General features: G+C 46.0%; 1 protein-coding gene across 5 annotated transcripts in view; it reads right to left on the bottom strand.

Moving 5' to 3' along the window:
• Window positions 1-18,012, bottom strand: part of DOCK11 (dedicator of cytokinesis 11) — a 70,420-nt gene that overhangs the window by 42,929 nt on the left and 9,479 nt on the right. For 4 of the 5 annotated variants that reach the window (XM_048959357.1, XM_048959358.1, XM_048959359.1 and 1 more), the window contains exons 2-14: window positions 12,484-12,600; window positions 12,174-12,263; window positions 11,420-11,502; window positions 10,886-10,955; window positions 8,819-8,914; window positions 6,908-7,042; window positions 5,854-6,031; window positions 5,317-5,396; window positions 4,957-5,040; window positions 2,797-2,937; window positions 939-1,148; window positions 538-660; window positions 115-197 (exon numbers count right to left, since the gene is read on the bottom strand). In XM_048959357.1, coding sequence (XP_048815314.1) covers window positions 115-197; window positions 538-660; window positions 939-1,148; window positions 2,797-2,937; window positions 4,957-5,040; window positions 5,317-5,396; window positions 5,854-6,031; window positions 6,908-7,042; window positions 8,819-8,914; window positions 10,886-10,955; window positions 11,420-11,502; window positions 12,174-12,263; window positions 12,484-12,600 — 1,490 coding nt within the window. Of the gene's footprint in view, window positions 1-114; window positions 198-537; window positions 661-938; window positions 1,149-2,796; window positions 2,938-4,956; window positions 5,041-5,316; window positions 5,397-5,853; window positions 6,032-6,907; window positions 7,043-8,818; window positions 8,915-10,885; window positions 10,956-11,419; window positions 11,503-12,173; window positions 12,264-12,483; window positions 12,601-12,703; window positions 12,812-18,012 lie in introns of those variants that run through there. The other variant, XM_048959360.1, reaches the window with a different exon arrangement.

Here is an 18,012-nt window from a genome sequence, read left to right as displayed (position 1 = left end):
CTGACTTCAGCAGCTTGGCCCTCAGCCCATTCAGCCACATCAGCCTGATGCTGTCCCAGATCACTGACAGCAGCAGCTCCCAACCCAGAAAAAGCACAGTCCAAGGCCACTAACCTGGCAGCCCAGCCAAAGGGCATCCGGTACTGCCCCAGACGGCTGCACACCTGCTTGGCCACCTTGTGGACCTTCTGGGCTGTCTGAAAAACACAAGAGAGAAGGTGAACATGTGCCACTGCTTCCATGCTGCAGTGGGAAAAGAAAAGAGAGGGCTGCATTTGCCAGGGAGGAGACGCTCCGTATTTCACAATGCACAGTGCTGCATACACACAGCATAGCATGGCCTGAGGAGCTGATAGAAAATCCCTGTCACTTCACACCATGCATATTTATTACAGCACAGGCAGCAGAATGTATGGAGAGCAGACTTTGCCAGAAAGCAGCTAAAGAGCAGCAGGAACATCCCATGTTACAGACCACACTACTGCTCACAGCAGCACGCAGTATGAGCAAGCAGACCCCCCCACAGCCCCACCTCACCTTCCCCGGGTCTGAGTTTTTCATGTATGGTTCTGCACAGTGTGTAATGCTGCCCTGAAGCACCTTTTCCACACGGGCCACCAGGAAGATCTCCGCATGTGGGTCGGTCACGGAGAAAACACCCTACAACAGACAAGACAGGGGACTGTCAGCAAGTGGGATACCCTACTTGTAGCACTGATTGTCCTGTCCCAGAGAGGACACAGACCTTACTCTGGCAGCTACCATGGATGGGCCATGGGAGCTATCAAGGCTTGAGAATGGTCAGCTCCTAAAGAATTCTAGCTGGTGCCTGTGAGCCCACAGTAACAATCAGGCTGAGACTGACCGAAAAATGAAGCTACTGAACAGCCACAGCCTCACAGAGACACAAGAACAAGAGGACAAAGTCAGTTCTTCACCCGTTTTATGTAGCGCAGGCAGGACTCAGGGATCCCATGCACGAGGCTCTCGCCTGGCGAACGCCCCTTCACATCCTCCACCTTGGAAGCTGATGCATCCAGCAGCATGTCACGGACAGACGGAGGGTTCAGGTCCACGTGGAAGTCTGCAGAAATCTTGCAGTTATTTTTCAGGTCAAACAATGCCAAGCTGAGGAAAAAGGGCTCAACCTGCAAATGGAATCCATGTGTCAAAAAGTGCATGGTACCAACTCAAGGTTATTCACACGCATTGCCTTCCCCACCAGCCAGGCCTCCTGTATCTGTTTGTTCCATTAGCTTTGTCTATCAGAATTTTACTGGATTGTTACAATTCATGCTTATTTGCTTTATAAATTCATAAGTCCACTTTTCCCCATTCATTATCTTCTGTTTTGATCTAATCAATTTTAAAAAAGGCTTTCATTAAAAAAAGGGAGGGAGCTTTCTGTAAATGATAAACTACAAGTTTGGAGAAAAAAATGATCCAAATTACTCAGTTAGAGCTGTTTAACCCTGGTAATGGGACAGAAAGCAGCTTAAGAATGTTTATGTTCACTTGCTGAAGAATACCTCTTATTGCCTGAAGTCCATCAGCTCTGGGTGGCCCATCTGTAGATACAGAACATTCCCTTGCTGCTACACACAGGGGGCACAGAAGCAAAGTAGGTGCAAACCACCTCCCAGCCAGGAGAGCTAGCACAAGGCTGGGAATTCTATGTGCAAAATATGCATGTGGGGAGCTGCTCTACAGCTGAAAGCTGTCTTGCACCAAGCTCAGCTTGTTTTGTAGCTATTGACCTTGACAGCACAATGCAAGTGGCAACAATACCATGTGTTTTTAGTTCAATGATCACAGAAGGTGTTGTCCATATAAAGATAAAAGTGAACGCTTGAAGAGAGGCTGTAGCACATCTGAGATGTTACAGCATAAGTTGGAGGCCTCAGTACTAAAATTACCTCAGTACTAAAAATATGCTGATTAAGTCCAGCACTGGGCTGATAATATCAATCAAATAATATCAATCTGTTATCAGTAATGCATTCATCTGCTGGAAGGGACTGAAGAACAAGTTTGGTGTGCTGGTTGATCCCACCAGGACTGTGATACCATCAGCACAGACTGGTCAGCTCATGCTGCTGCCTCCCAGCCCTGCAATGCTATCTGCTGCTCTGGGCACCCTTATGTCAAGGGCAGACTCCGATGCAGGACATGGTAACAGGGAGAATGTCTTGGGAGAAAAGACTGGGAGAGAGTCGTTTGTTCAAGTCTGGCAGACCAAAGCTGGAGGAGAGATGTAATTGCTAGCTACAATTTTCTGAGTTGCTGGCTAAGATACAAGGAAAAGCTTTTTAGGCTAAGGCACAGCTTTGGCACAATAACAAATGCATATAATAAAGTGAGTGTGAATACTGTTGGTCTGGGAGACAGGAGATTTCAGAACAGGGAAATCCCTTGCCATTAGAGGAAATGAAATAAAACACAGCAATGGGTGCCTTGGAGATGGAGCTTAATCATTTACCAACAGGACTTTCATGGGGATCCAGAATATTGCAAACACACTCCCCCCCCCGTTCCCTGTGCACCTGAACTTCCTAGTATTCCCAGTTCCTGGCAGGCCAAGGTATATTAGGGCAACTCCATCCCAAGACATATTCTGGAACACCAGAATACCCAGGCAGGCAAACCCTGCAAAGACCCTGGGCCAGCAGACAGCACCTGCCCAGGCCCCACCTGCCATTCTCATGCCAGAATGGGACTCCTTTATCCATCCAGATCAACCTGCCATAGGTTTTTGTTGCCAGTAGACAAAGCAGGAAATGCCAGAGCTCTCCTTACGTTGGTGGGTCCTCCCTCTGACTGGTCGCTGAGCTGAGCGAGGAGGTTGAGGGACAAATCTTGGCAGCAGACCACAAAGCGCCTGCTGCTCTTCTCCTCGAATGGCTTCACGTCTGGCTCCATCCCCGAGAAGTCGAGCCTCTAGACAGCAAACAAACAAATCTGGTCTCATTAAAAAAGAAAACATACCCCCCAAAAATGTTAAGGGGTCACATTACAGCCAGTACGACCTTGACCATTTTTGTTTAAGTGGTGCAAAAAGGACAAGATGTTCACAGATGAGTGCCATTTTGTGATGTTACACAAATGTGTTCAAAACATGAATTCATGGGGATGTATCAATTTTTAGCTATCTGGTTTGTAGAGCACAGAAAACTAAACCTCAGAATGATTTCAGTTCCTTCCTGCTTTGCTGTAACCCTGGGGATCTTCCCAAAACACCATTTAGAGCTTGGGGAAGAAAGTGGAGTATAAGCTGTCGTTACCCTCGGAAAAGTATCTTCCACTTTGAAGATTTGACTAGTTTAAGACATGGTCCCTGTGCCTGAAATAGAGAGAAGGCACGTGCTTTTGGGATCATGAACATCTTGAACTGAAGGCATTTCTAGATGCACGGCAGTAAGTGGTATGGTTAGCAACAACAAGGGCTGCCCGCAGAGCTGGTTGGGAAATCCAAACAGCTTTGGTTATCATCACATCCTTCCTAACCCAGCACACACATGGCCAGTTATTTCCTCAGTGCCTACCCTTCTCAGAGAGCAGGCACATATGTGACCAAAATACCATCAGCCAAGGGAAGGCTCATAACCTTCACCACTCCCACTGTCCTGGGCACCAGGGCCACAGTTACCAACCCCCCCTAAACATCAGCACATCTCTCAGTGATGATCTGGCACGGTTCTAGTTGCTTTTTCTCCCTCAATTTCTGCAAAACCTGCTTGCAAAAGTTGAGATCTCACAATCAAGTAATTTGTGCAAAACAGGGTGCAACTGTTCATCTGATTCTGAGAAACTCTTCCCACTGCTTTCTCCATTTCCCTTCTATGAGGAAAATGCACTGCAGGTGCACGTTCCTTCTCCCAGTTTCCTTAGCAGCAGGCACACAAGCATGTACACATTGCACTGACTGGGGAGGTGATTTTGGATGTCCAGTCTAAGAGCAGATCTGACCGACCCACACCACGATGTGGAGCTCTGTGTGCTTAGGGAGGGCAGAAAATCTAGCCAAAATTAAAAAAAAAAAAAAGTTCTGTGTGCTGCATTGAATGATATTTTCATTTTTATTATTTGATTAAGTCATAGGAAACTTCTTCAAGCTTCTCTAGAAAAACAAACAAACAAACAAAAAACCCACACCTAAATCTCTCCTGGATGCCTCAGAACTATCTGTCAAATACTTTAAAGAGGTGCCAGGCAAAAAGCTCATTTAGTACCATTAAACTTTTTAAAACCTAATTACACTTCCTTGTTAAACCAGGATGTTTTTCTTCACAGGTGTGAACAAGTTAAAAAAAAAAACATTCCAGAAAGGGAACCAGAAACTAAGAGAGGACTTGGAACAATTCTCTGCAATTGTGTTAACAATTGCAGCTCATTCCACTGAAATCCCACAGCTGGGTCTTGGCAGAGAGCTCAGCAGAGAGGTTAAAGCTGAGCAGAAAACAAACCGAATAGTGTCCAATCCCTTACTTTGGGCATTAGAACAGTGTGTGGAGTTTCTTCTGCTTGTACCTCCCCACAGGTAAAAACTCTGCAGTTCACCTCTAGCGTTACTGTTTGTTCCTCCAGATGTGCTGAGGCCATGCAGCACTGCAACTCTTTGCAATCCCACTTCTGCTGCTTCTGCCCCACTGTGGGATCCTCCCAGAGGCCCAAATGATGAGTTTGAGATGCAGAAACAACACCATGCATGACAGAGGCCAGAAAAGCTGGAGGGAGGCCATATGGGGGGCTACTGCAAATGCTCCTTTTATTTGAGCTATCAGGTGAGCATTGATTTGTTCAGACCTCATTGACAGGGAGGTAGGCTGAACTCTTAGTCTCCAACCTGCCAAAAAACATGCTGTATCTGCGGGCAAATTCTGTGGTTGTTTAAGGAAATAGGGGAGGCACAATATCAAGGGAGCAAAACCTCACATTTGCCAACAGGGGAATGTTTACCTGGACTTCTGGGTCAAAAGAAAAGAGGTTTTGTCTTCCATCATTTCTGCTCAGTTTGTTCAGCTGATCTGTTTCTCTTCCATACTAGGACAAAGAAAAGCACTGATATTACTGCCTGGCCTCACATCCATTCAATGAAAGAATAGGAGAAAATAAAATAAATATTTTTCAGGTATCCTCTGTGGTGGTGCAAGGCTTCCCAGCTGCATCCACCAACACCACTCAGAGTAAGGCAACGCGGCTCTGCTAACTGAGAAAGCAGACAGAAGTAGGCAGCTGCACTCTGGATCATGTAGGAGATAGAATTGGTGGAGAGAGCTAGAGATGGGGCTGGGAGAGCGATCCCTGCAAACACAATACCTTCATCAGCTCTGGATGCATGCTTCTCTCCAGGCTTTCCAGGATGTTTTCTGATTTTCCCTGCGTGCTTGATTCATCATCTGCAAGGACACGAAAAGCAGATGTTCAAAACAACTGCAGGAGCACCATTCTATTTTCCTCTGCCAGAAAGCATCCTGCAATATTTGCTTACAATAGCACAAGAATAGTTTATGGATAATTTATAGAGACTTTTCCACTTGGATGTAAGATTTTTCCATACGTTACTAATAGCAGAATGTACTATTAACAGCCTGCTAGATTTTTCCAAAGCAGAACTTCAGCCCAACTTTCCAGGGGTCTTGAAACGTTGCCATGGATTTCCCATCCAGAGGAAGGGTCATGTTTCTCTCCACTTTTATCCTTCAGAATATTGTCTGCATTACACTTAGCCATTTGGCATAGCATCCTTTGTCAGCCACAACACTTGCAATTAATCCAGAAAGAAAAATGGATGCTTCTGCAGGCACCCTGCTTGCTTCCTGCTAGAGAAAGTTGAAGGCTGATTTATGAACTGACCTTGTGCAGCTTCCACAGTATCTTTCTTCTCTTGCACCGAACTCTCACTATTGCTCTGAATGATCTTTCTCAGAGTCACCAGCCACTCTTCCATCTCCTGCTCTGTTTCAGCTGCAAGGTAGTGGCTGTACTTATCTATCGTCTTGAGTTCAAATGCATAGCGGCGCATCTTGGGACACTGAACAAAGAAGAAAGGGCAAGTTTTGTGTTACGCCTCCCTCAATAAATCAGCACAGTATTTTCTGCAAAGCTCCTCTCTGAAAAAGCGACCTGAACTGAAATGCTATGACAGGGAGAAGAATCACCTCACCACACAAGGACCCTCCTCAGTACCTCTGCTGCAGTAATCAGTGAGGGCTGTATGGTTGCTATCATGTGCAATACAGCTCCACTGCTGCCAGTTACTCTGAGAGTGGAATTAAGCCAGAATGAACCACAGACATTGCACTGAGGAACAGCAGCAGGCTCCCTCTTATGTCATCAGACCTTTAATATTTACCCAGAGAAGCCAGGAGTTGGATTTGTCCAACACAATAAGTAATGTGGCACATTTAGAGGAATCTATCTTAGAGGAAAGCGGTTCAATATCATTTTCTGATCTCTGTCTTTAAACAGCTCTTCCAAATGAGAAACCCAGGCAAATCTGATGCAACTTGGGCAGTACATCCTGTACACCACCAAGACATCTTCGCTTCTGCGTTAGCTGTATTCAGAAAGATAAATGGAAACGGCTCTGACTCATCTGTGCTGAAGCAAACGGCCAAAGTAATTCAAGCTGCCGGCTCTGCCACACTTGGTGCTTGGAGCTTCAGCTCTGACAGGAACAGCAGAAGGCACAGCAGTGATGCACTGCTACACTTGGCTCTCAACCCAAGCTGAAGCCCAATAAAAATACCTTCTTCTATAACCTTACAGGCACTTTGGGAGTGGTACACCCGTAGGGCTGCACATTTGGGTTAGTTGGTAAGCCCTTTCTTTCACCTCTTAGTGTCACAGAGTGAACATTTCCATCTCTGAGCTTGCAAAGCATCAGCCCAGGTACAGGCACACCTACCTGGACCACATCATTACAAGCATCCAGGAAAATGCAGCCTTTGGATTCTTTTGAAATTTTCTCATCTTTGTAGGAATTAAGAATGTAGGAGCCATCCGTGAGTTGTGACAGGTAAAAATATCTCCTCTTGAATACCTGCAAAAGTATAACATCTCACTCATGGAAGTACTCACTCTGCTGGATATCCCAAGCAACAGTCTCAGTTTCTGCCCTCCTGCTATTGAGAAAATATTGTTAACAAGAAGCACCGATGACCCTTGAGTGCTGTAGATGCACCCCTCTGAGAATGACTTGGTTTTGTAATGAGAGACTTTGTCATCTGCTTTAATTTTAATGTCTTTGTTGTTATTATGAGTTTGTCCATCCAAAGCAAAGCCCCAGGGCTTCTAGCTCATCTCTCAGCTGGCTTCAGCCTCAGTTTGTGCACATGGCAAATCTAGCTCAGTGCAGCGCATTCATCCTGCCCTCCAGCACGTATTTCTAGAGGTGTTTTTTTTTTATAAAGACCTCAGAATTACAAAGTAAGCCTCCAGAAGACTTCAGAATAGACACGTGGAAATTCCTAGCCCTCAAATGCAAGCCAAAGAATACTGCAATCCATGCAAGTGGTCGTGGTTTCATCTACTGTGGTTTTGTGTGGCCATTTTTTTCTAACACATCTGTTTTCATGAACTGGCTTTGGCTTAGTGTGTTCAGTTCCCACCTCAAATGCAGTAAGTTTGAGAGAGATACCTGCATGTTTGAGTCATGGTTATGAAGACTGAATTAATTCATTAGCCAGCACACTCTCCAGCTTTCTCTCAGAACACCTTCCTTCACACTTGTCAGCCCATAGGCACTGGACTATAATTCAGGAGAGCATTCTGGCAGCAATTAAGACAGCACCATATGCTGGCAGGTGTGTGAGGCACGGGGTGCATCTCACAGTGGCTGGAAATCACTCTTAGCAGAACCACGAAGCACCCCAGGGTGAAGCAGCATTGCAGAGCTCTAAGTGTTCCCACTGTTCTGAATACATGGAATAGCTACAAAAGAACATTTGTCACCCCAGATGGGAGACTACCAGTAATTCTGTGCCTCCATCACTGCTGACACAATCACATGTTCAATAAAACCACTTGCTCGCTTGCACAGAACTGTGCCTAACCCTGCTCAATGATATCCTCTGGCATCATTTAGATAAGTAGCTTGCTGCAGGAACTGTAATTACCAACAAAGCAAGGAACCTCATTGCAGCCCTCCCTCAGCTGCACAGCTGAGGATAACTACACAGTATTCTCTCTGTGCTGTAAGAAGGCAGCTGCATGGTGGAACACAGGACAGGCTTCTTGCCATGGCAAAAACCTGTAGTGGAACTATTAAAAATTTCCACTGCAAAACCTAAGCAATGTCAGGCCAGATTGTGTGCAAGGGAAAACAAGAGACAAGGCAGCTGTTGCTTCGAGGTCAGTAATGCTCTGTCTCCTCAGTGACATCATCCCTGCTTTTAGAGCAAAGGCTTGTCATTTCAATTTAAAGCTGCTCTCTGTACATATTTCCTACCAGTAAGGAAACTATCAATTTAGAGAGTCTTCTTTGCAGGGCAGCTGTTTGTTATTTAAATTGCCTTCCTCTTCCTAGCCTCTACTGCTCATTTTGAAAACAATCTTGGTTTACTTGCGAACACTTTGCCTTCTTGCTCAGCTTGCCTGTTGTGATTTGAAGTGCACTGGGCTTAAATTCTGGGAAGGGAAGAACCAAAAGCTGTTTCCAGATTGCATTTTCCAACCCATCTTGGGATGCCCTGTAAGAGAGGTGGACGCACCCAAACCTGAAAGCATCCCTGCACTCCCACTGCCTTCAGAGATAGGATCTGAACTTAACAGAGGTTGTGTCTTGTTCACAATTAACCTAACACAGGAGAAGGCTCACCCTCATAGTAACAGTGATTGTGCTGTTGACATTTGCTTTGTGCAGCCAGCCTTGCTTTATCACACCGCCCTTCTGGGAGCACAGAGATGAGGAATCCTGAAAGAGAGCAAAAGACCAGAAAAAGAGCAGGTCAGCTTAACTGCCTCCCATGTAAAATCCCCCTGGGACACAAGGGTCTGTCTGCACTGGAAAGCAATACTGTTAACCACAGCAGGATAGTTAACCCCATAGTGTAGAATGCACACTTAACATGGGCAGCGTTATCCCAAGAAAATTCTGAGTCATCTCTTTCCAACAAAGAAACAAACTGGTTTGGGTCACCTTTCAAAGGAAAAAATACATCTATGCTGACAGAGCTGCACAGGGGTTTTGCAATGAGGAAATGCATGTTGGTTCTTAGGCAGTATTTCAAAAAGCTGGGGAAGTAGGACATTTTCTAGATGGTCTCTTAGGGCAGTTGCAAAATGCAGCACTTCGGATTCACTTCATCATTTCCTTCTTGCATAAATGAACTTACCATTTTAAATTGAGGCAAAAGAACATCAAACCCAAATAGCTGAAATGTGACTGACTTGTTTCACGTTTATCAAACTGGAAGGTTTCAAGTGACCCAGCTGCACTGTTCTTGGCACATTGGCTGGGATTTCTACCTTTGGTCCTGCCTTGTGCTTCCAGAAAGGGAGAGCAGCCCTCCACCCATACCTGGCAATGACCTCCACTAGGGACAGAAGGAAACTTGCCCTGTCCCTTCCAATGACTCAGCAGCAGAGGTGAACCTGGACTATTTGCCCATGAGCTATCAAGGCACTGCTTTATATCATCTCCTGCATCCAAAACAGCAGCTTTTCAACTCTTTTCTTGCCAGACTTCCAATTCAAAAAAGTTTCTAATGCTTTATTTCCCTGGGTACAACAACCCACAGTTTCTCCTTCAAAAAGTTTCAACTTTTTTTCATCCAGAGAATCAAGAGAATTCTTTCACATGAATTTCCATTGCATATCCTCATGTAAATGTTCTGTCAGGAAACTATAACAGAAGCCTTTAGATACGGCCAAGCCAAAAGACATAAATGCCAAAATATCTGCCAAGGTACTTGGAATACTCTTCCATTACCAACAATGGTAACTGCATTTGTTTGTGTATTTGGGACACTGACCAGAAGAAAGCAAGCTCTCCACCACGTTTGGATAGCATATCCTTGTCTCTTTACTTGTTCAGAGGCATGCTGATAAGATACCACTCAGCTCTGTCTCCAGCCTAAAGCAAATACTATTAAGGAGGTAACAGAGCAAGTGAACAACATACCACCAACACAGCCAAAAAATCAAAGCTAGATATGACAATACATTTCCATCTAGGAAAAAGCTATCTCAGTCCAGACAAGAAGTGTGCTGGGACATACAAAACAATTACTAAAAGCACGCTGAAGTAACTCTTCAGAACTACAGCACTGCAAGAAAGAAACTTCCCTGCTCCTGTCTGCTCCTCAGCAGCATCTCAGTGCCATGCAGATTTTAACAGCTGGACTAAACTCCTTACACTGTAATCCAAGAATTCTTAATGCCAAGTGTGTGAATTAAACTTCCCATAGGAAAGCGCTACCCTCCTTCTGCAGAAAATGTGATATACACAGTAAGTAAGAACTGCAGATCATGAGGCAGAGCACAAACCTTTTGAAGTAGAGGATCCTGATATAGTTGTATCTATGTGCATCATGTGGCTGGAAACCAAACTGCTTTAAATTACGGCCATGAAGAATTTTACTTAGTTTGTCAGTTGGCTTCTTTTTTTTTTTTTCTTTCTCTCTTTCATTGCTGCACTGAATCAAGTAGAAAAGCCATGAAAAACTGGATGGCTCATCTTCCATCTAATTTAGGAGACTCTTGGTTCCGGCAGATTATCTTGTCCCACGTTCAATTAGATCAATGTCTCAGTTCTGGCCCCATGTCTGTAGTATGAAGCACCTCACCAGAAAACCACTGCTGGGAAGTGAATTCTGACTTTGCCTTGTGAAATCAACCTTTTAACAGATCTTAGAGTGGAATATGTAAAACATTTTCTCCTTACCTCATCTTTTTCAAAGTCTTCATCGATTTCAAACACGTGGCTTGGAATCTTGTCTGGCCTGAAGGATTTGCTGAAATCACAACACATTTGAATTGTTAATGACTGGGGAACACAGATCCTCTACAGCTTTCCCATGCCAGTTACACTAGCAAGTTTTGCAGAAGATGCTAGGAGACTTCCACCCCTTAGAGCTGGGGAGAGCCAACTTCTGAGCACACCTTGTGGATGCCAAGTGCAGAGACCACTCAAATACCTTTCTGTTTTATCTGTTTGTCTCTCAGAGCTTTTGCTGACTTGCATTTATGCAGCACAGGGATGCAGGAGGCCCATCTGCCTTCACTGAAAGAGAAGCCAGATCAGGCTGCAAGATTATTCGCAAATTTTAATATGATTTGATCAGTGCTGTTGCTCCATTGCTGCCTCACTTCTCTGCAGGCTCTTCAGAACAGACCTACTTTGACTGTTTCTCCTAAGCCTGATCAAACCACGGCCCTGTGAACACACATTAGTATTCCAAGGGAGTGTGACACTTACCATGGCAACATCCGAAAGTCTCCTGAGTATTCCTCATATTTGTAGTTCACCACGTGCCAGTCAGAGCTGTAGGTTTTAATGCACTGGAAGGAAAACAATAGAGCTCTTTGAGAGTTGCAGCAAGCAGAACAAAACCATGCACAAGTCCAAAAGTTTACAGGCTGCTGGGTGAGGTAAGCAGGGTTGCTTCACTTATTTTGTGCTTCCACACAACTTCATAGGAAACTTCTCAGTATGGAGACAAAAATCACACAGCATCTGGCCAGACACAGCTACTGATTTTGAATCTACAGAGCTCCAAGACTTTAAAAAAAGGAGCAGTGATTTGGGAGGGGATTGCTTCCCAAGAAAGATTTCCTGCCCTCAGAACTGCAGTGCCTCTCATTCAATGCTGACCATCACTTGGCATTTATTTCCACTGCCCTTGGAGGGGAATGGTCCCAGAGAGGAGCATTTTGCAGAACAAACCTGCAGCACTCAGGATGCAGCGAGGGAAGCTGTGCAGCCCAGCCCTGCTGCTCATCTGCACCTTGCAGCTCAAGCCACACACATTGCCTGAGTACAAAACCTGATGGGAAGGAGCAAAGCACAAGATGCACAGGTGGGAACTAGCTAGTGCAAACACCCTGCCAGCAAGCAGCTCTTCCCATGCAGGAAAAGACAATCTGCAACTTGCAGACAGCAGCTACAGCAGAACATCTTGCCTAAGGGAGAAGGTGCTGTGGGCAGGAACTGTGTGGACTTTTGCTCCTACCTCTTTGACAAAGAGGCTCTGAGCTTTCTTGAGAGCATCTTCTGGCACTGTAGACTGGACAGTTCTTCTCTGCCGACTGATGACTGAGAGCTGCAGGGAAAAGGGAAAAATGGTTTCATTGCAAACTGGGTCTCCAGGGTTTGAAGCTTGTTTTGAGTAAACGCAGTGGGCCCAAATCACCAGGGGGTCTTTTCACTTTTATGTGCCAGTAACACAGCCAAAATCAACATGTGGCCAAGAGTGGAAATTTTCCAAGGTAAGCAGGAGATGAATGAGTCTCAAAGAGAAAAAACAGCCAGCATAAACTCACAGACACATCTTCGATTGGAAATATCAGCAGGTCCCGGAGGGGATCGCTGTAGATCTGAACTTTGCGTTGGAGAATCACGTTCTCATAGTCCAAGGGTTCAACCACTTTGGTTTTTTCCTGCAGGAAAAATAAAAGACAGTAACAATTACATATATATATAAAATAACCAATAACTAATGTCTTGTACATAATTTAGTCAGATGTCTTCAAACCACGTTACCAGTGGATTGCCCATTAACTCAACAATTGGATTCATGCACGATGCAAGGAAGCACTGGCATGCATGCTTTGCAGTGATGGAAACAAGGGGTTAAATTATTCAGGCTTGGTTATAATCTACAGGAAGAAAGCAAGTACTGCACTGCTCTTGCCCAGGCATAGTCTCTAATTTCTTAATGGAGGAAGAAATCCTCTTCCACAGGCTGCAAGCTCCAGCTCCCTCCAATATGAGCAGAGCTCAGCAGCAACACAGGCTCCTGCACCAGCACGAAGCTGGTTTCACTAAATGAGCTGATGAGAGCCTTTAGAAAGGTGCTGCTGGCAGGATGAGAGCAAGCTGCCTGCAATTCCAGCACAGGGATCCTCTCTGTGGAAGGAAGATCCCTCTGGAAATGCAGGACAGCCCTCTGCATAAGCCACACCTATGGCTGGAAAACTCTAGAGCTTGGCTTTGCTCTTATTTACATTTCTGGGCAGCAAGAGGAACTTCTCCAAAATCCCTGGAGTCATCATTAAAAACTATCAGGAGAATGCCAGCACGTTTTCTCTTGTATTACTTCTGTTCATGCTACAAGTCCAGAAAACAGAGCTTAAAAAAAACCTACAAAGGCAACTTCCAAAGCAGGAAAACATCATCTCAGCTTTCCAACCCTAGACATCAGCATTTGTAAGTACAAATCAGGCACTGCAGTTGAGAAGGTTACTCTGTACACTGAAAGCAAACACATGACATGCACATGAATAGTTACAATAAAAGAGGAAGGAATTTCCAGTTTTATCTCTGTTTGAATTCCAGCTAAAAGTCTGCTCGTGCCTGGCTATGCTACAGATGGTTCTAACGTGATGCCAGGCTGGCAGGTACCCAAGGGAGAGCATGCCCTTGCAGGTGGGGCTGTCCACTCTTAGAAAAGGAATGTCAGAATCTCCTTAATCATCACCAAACTTAACTGAATATTTTCCCTTGGATGAATTGTTCTTGGCTGTTCCTTCATTCCAGGCGCATACCTGGCAAGCTTGTGATATGTGCAATGAAATACAAGATGAAATATTTTCCCCAAAACACTTCAGAAATGCAAGGAGGGTACCTCTCAGACTGTGTTTCTCAGGACTGCATCCCAGCAGCAGGATGAGATGCTGAGGCAGGACAGCATGGAGCCTGTGTGCAATCTAACCTGTATTACCAACATGAGTGATGTCTCAGGGGCAGCTGCTTTGCCCTGCTTCTGTCTGTCCACAGAGAATGTCTTACTTTTGTCTGGGGAAAGTACACCTCCTGCCCCAGGCATTCTCGCATTCAAAATGCCTATTTTCTATGCTTGCAGGAATCCAGCAAGGATTTGCTCAGTTGAAACAGTTTTCTCTTAATCGCGCTTTGGAAAACTTTGCCTCACTCCTAATGCAGTCCTAAAAGAAAATTCCAGAGCTTATTGAGCAGCACTGGAGCATAACAGGGAGCAGCCCAGTGGGTCACAGCTGGGGAAGGGCAGCGTGGCCCCAGAAGGGAGCCCACGCTGTGGTATGAGAGCTGCCAGCCCCAACACTGCTTCTGCTCCAGGATCTGAGTTGCACAGGGATCTCATGTAAAAGAAAAGGACTACCAGAAAAACAGGAGTCCCTAAAACCCAGCAGGAAGATGGAGAGAAGGGATCCAGTTTTTCCTCGGTTAGCCTCACACTCCTTAAATGCTTAATTGAATTTGGTTAATCATCCGGAGCACCAGTCTGATTTCATTACAATGCTACTCGCTGCTGCGGATTTGCCAAGCCTGGCATGTTAATGTGAATTAACACATCGGGATGCTCACAGACTGTTCTCCCATTTGTGGGCATAAAAGGTCTGGTGTCCCTAAATCTCAACAGCTCTGTTGCCATCCCCGCAGCAATCCCACCAGCACCCCCAGCATGAGCTGCTTAAACTCACACCAGCTCACCAGCTCACCCTGCCCTAGAGTAAGGCTGAATTAGATTCCTACTAAGAGCCCTGTGGTGTTAAGTAGTGGCTTTGGGTACTCCGAATTCAGCTGTGTGATGGCTCTTTGCAGCATGACTGCAAGACAACGCTGCATGCAGTGCACCCTGCGTGACATAACTGATTTAGTTGTCACAGGCCATGAGGGGAACCACAGCAGTGTCTCAAAGGATGTAGGTCAAGCCATATGCAAGCAGAGCAACTACTGAGAAAAGGATGTGGTGTGGCCTCTGCCTGCTGCCACGGAAACACGGACACCTCCGTCAGTCTGTCAGAGCCCTGCAAACAGAGCAGCAGAGCAGGAGGGAGCCCCCGCTCCCCCTCTGGTCCCAGCAGGGCAGGAGATAAAACGCTAAGCCCTGAAAAGCAGATTTTGAAGTCTTAGTTCTTCTAATGAGCAGTGTTCAAGCACACCTCCCAAACCAGACCCAGCCCTGCTGCCCAGCGCCGTCACAACAGCAGATGGCACCCACCAAAGCCATTATGAAAGCGGAGGAAGAACTATTACGCTAAAGCAATTAGAGTCTTAAAACCACAAATTCCTCCACAGGGAAAGCCAATTTTAAGTGCAAAGAAATGCTGCCAGTCTAGCAACAAACCCAACGCGTTTCTGCAGGAAAAAAAATGCACAGTGCTGCATGGGCCTGCATGAGGCTGGGTCACAAGCTGCTCTTGGACAATGGCACGAGCAAAACAACAGCCCGTCTATTACACTATTGACTCTCCACCAAGAAGCAAGCTGGCTGGCATTTTAACAGGAAATTCAATTGAATTGCTTCAACAGAAACATGCCCACGAACGCCAGCGCAAGGCAGCACAGAGAGCCGGGCCCCAGGAAAACCCCATGGAAATGTCTCCAGCCTCGCTGCCCTGAGCCATCTCCTGACTGTAGCCATTTGCAAAGCACATGAAAATCCTTACATTTGCTTTATGAACAAGGGTTCCCACATTCAATTGGAAAGGGCATTTCTATTTTCTACTTCTACGGTTCCCAACACAGTGGCCACCTGTCTTCTACTGTCCTGCATTTAAACAGTACAAATGTGGTATTTTTTTTATTATGTGAATAATGTTTTTCTGAGCTCTCGTTCTCTCAGAATTACTATGGGTATAACGGCAGTGACACTACTGTACAGAAAGTGAAGGAAAAATGTTTAATTTGAGGTTATTTTAAAACAGCAGCCTAAGGAAAACGATCAGAAACATGTGTATTCTCAGTGCTTTCAGGCTGGCCGTCATTTAAAACAAACAATATCCAGAGAAGAAAGCAAACTGATGGCAAACCCAGCTGGTTTGGCTCTGCATTACCCAGTTTTCTCACTGCGTTGACACCCGCCCCGCGTGGGCTGACAGCTCACTTTTCCCCCTGCTCAGCAGAAGGCAGCTCCAGAAGAACTCACAGCCCCAGAAGAACCCACAGCCCCAGCATAACGAACACACCATGCTCAGCTTTCACTTCTTCCCTACGGTCCCTAGTGGGTATGATGCATGGCCATCCCTGCCTCCACCCAAACACTCCACGGCTCAGCAGCACTTGGCACACAGTGATTTTGCAATCCTGAGAAGTGAAGTTTGACCCATCACCACAAACCCACCCTCACAAAGCAGCTAGAGACACAAGTAATCTGTGTATTGAAAGTGATGCTTCTCTGAAGTGTCTGAAAGAACAGGAAACAGCATGGACCATACCACAGAATCACAGAATTGTAGGGGTTGGAAGGGACCTCCAGAGATCATTGGGTCCAACCCCCCTGCCAAAGCAGGTTCCCTACAGCAGGTCGCACAGGTCGGCATCCAGGCAGGTCTTGAACATCTCCAGAGAAGGAGACTCCACCACCTCCCTGGGCAGCCTGTTCCAGTGCTCCGTCACCTCACTGTAAAGAAGTTCTTGTGCACATTTGTGTGGAACTTCCTATGCTGCAGTTTCCGGCTGTTTCCCTGTGTCCTGTCTCCATTCACCACTGAAATATGTACATATCAATGTATTGTCTCAGACTGTTCCCAAAATCTAGCAAGCATTTTACTGCCCATTTACTACTTCACCTGCAACCTTGTAAATACACTTAGGTCCTTACACTTGCAACACCTAGCAAAGCATAGATATTAAAACAAATCCCATAGGACCAAGTGGGTGAAATACACAGAAAATAGGAGACAAATTCAAAATGGGGAATTGATTCAAAGCTCAGGAGGCAAAAAAGAGGAAGCACACACCCCTTGGCCGTACCAACCACAGACACAGCGCTTCCGAGAGCAACATCAGCCCAGGGAGGGACCCTGTCCTACCATAATACATAACCTGCAAATGCAGAGAGATCACTCAGAGAAGAAAACTCCCCAGTTATGGCGTTGCTCATGAAACCTGAAGGTCATGGGAAAGTTTACATGAAATCTGGGAACCAAGAAACACACTTGGCAACTTGCATGGGCAAATGGAAGTGAGGGATTTCACTCCATAGAAAAGCTTTTCCAAAGGCAGGGGTTCAGAGACCACCAGTTGTGTCACTCTCAGACCATGCAGTCCTAAAGAGGTTTTTTTTTATTTAAGTAGCACATCTGTGGCTCTTCACTTTCTCAGCCCCCAGCTCCAGCACTACCATCTGATCGCATTTGCAGGCTCTAGCTCCAGCTTGCAGGAAGGCTGGAGTGCTTCATTTAAAAAACCTTAGATTCACACATAATTCATCATCCCAGGAGCCTGGGCAGAAGGAAGAACAGCAAAAAGTGAGAAATGCTTTGCTTGCCTATCCAACATCTGGAACCATCGTAACCCAGTACAAAGCCAAACAGTGTCTTTGGCACAATGCCTTCAAAAGGAGAGGAGAAAGGAAAGAGGTCGGAACAGAGCAACAGGGGAGGAAGGGCAAACAGGGCAGCAGCGTTAGTCAGCACAGATGGCAGCAGGCACAACACAATGCAGCCTTGCTGCTGCCAAGTGGTTTGCAGGCTTCTCAGCACAGCCACGTTCAGGGAGAAGCCAGGAGGGAGGCAAAGATGCAGCTCCCATGGGACAGTGCTGCAAACACGGCTGTCAGCTGGATGGAAGTGTGGGGCCCAGGGCGAGCTGTGCAGACATGGGCTATGGTAAAACCACAGGGAGGAAAAACAGTCAATACGGCTGGGTATGAGGAGGCCAAGACTATTTTTAAGCTGTCTAGAGAGAAGGAGGTTTAAAAACACAAGGCAAATGCCCAGACAGGAATCCTAGCTGTGTTGGAGGCACGAAACCCTGCGACCTAGGAAGAGTCTGCAGGACTTGGCCACACTTCTGACCCAAAACCCTGGGAGGGCTTTGTATGAAGGACATGAAGGAGTTACAGGCAGAGGGAACGGTTGTTGTGG

This window comes from Lagopus muta, chromosome 13, assembly GCF_023343835.1.
Source record: "Lagopus muta isolate bLagMut1 chromosome 13, bLagMut1 primary, whole genome shotgun sequence".
NCBI classification, from domain to species: domain Eukaryota; kingdom Metazoa; phylum Chordata; class Aves; order Galliformes; family Phasianidae; genus Lagopus; species Lagopus muta.
The sequence above is the reverse complement of the archived record's forward strand: the minus strand, read 5'-3'. Positions and strand labels throughout refer to the sequence as shown.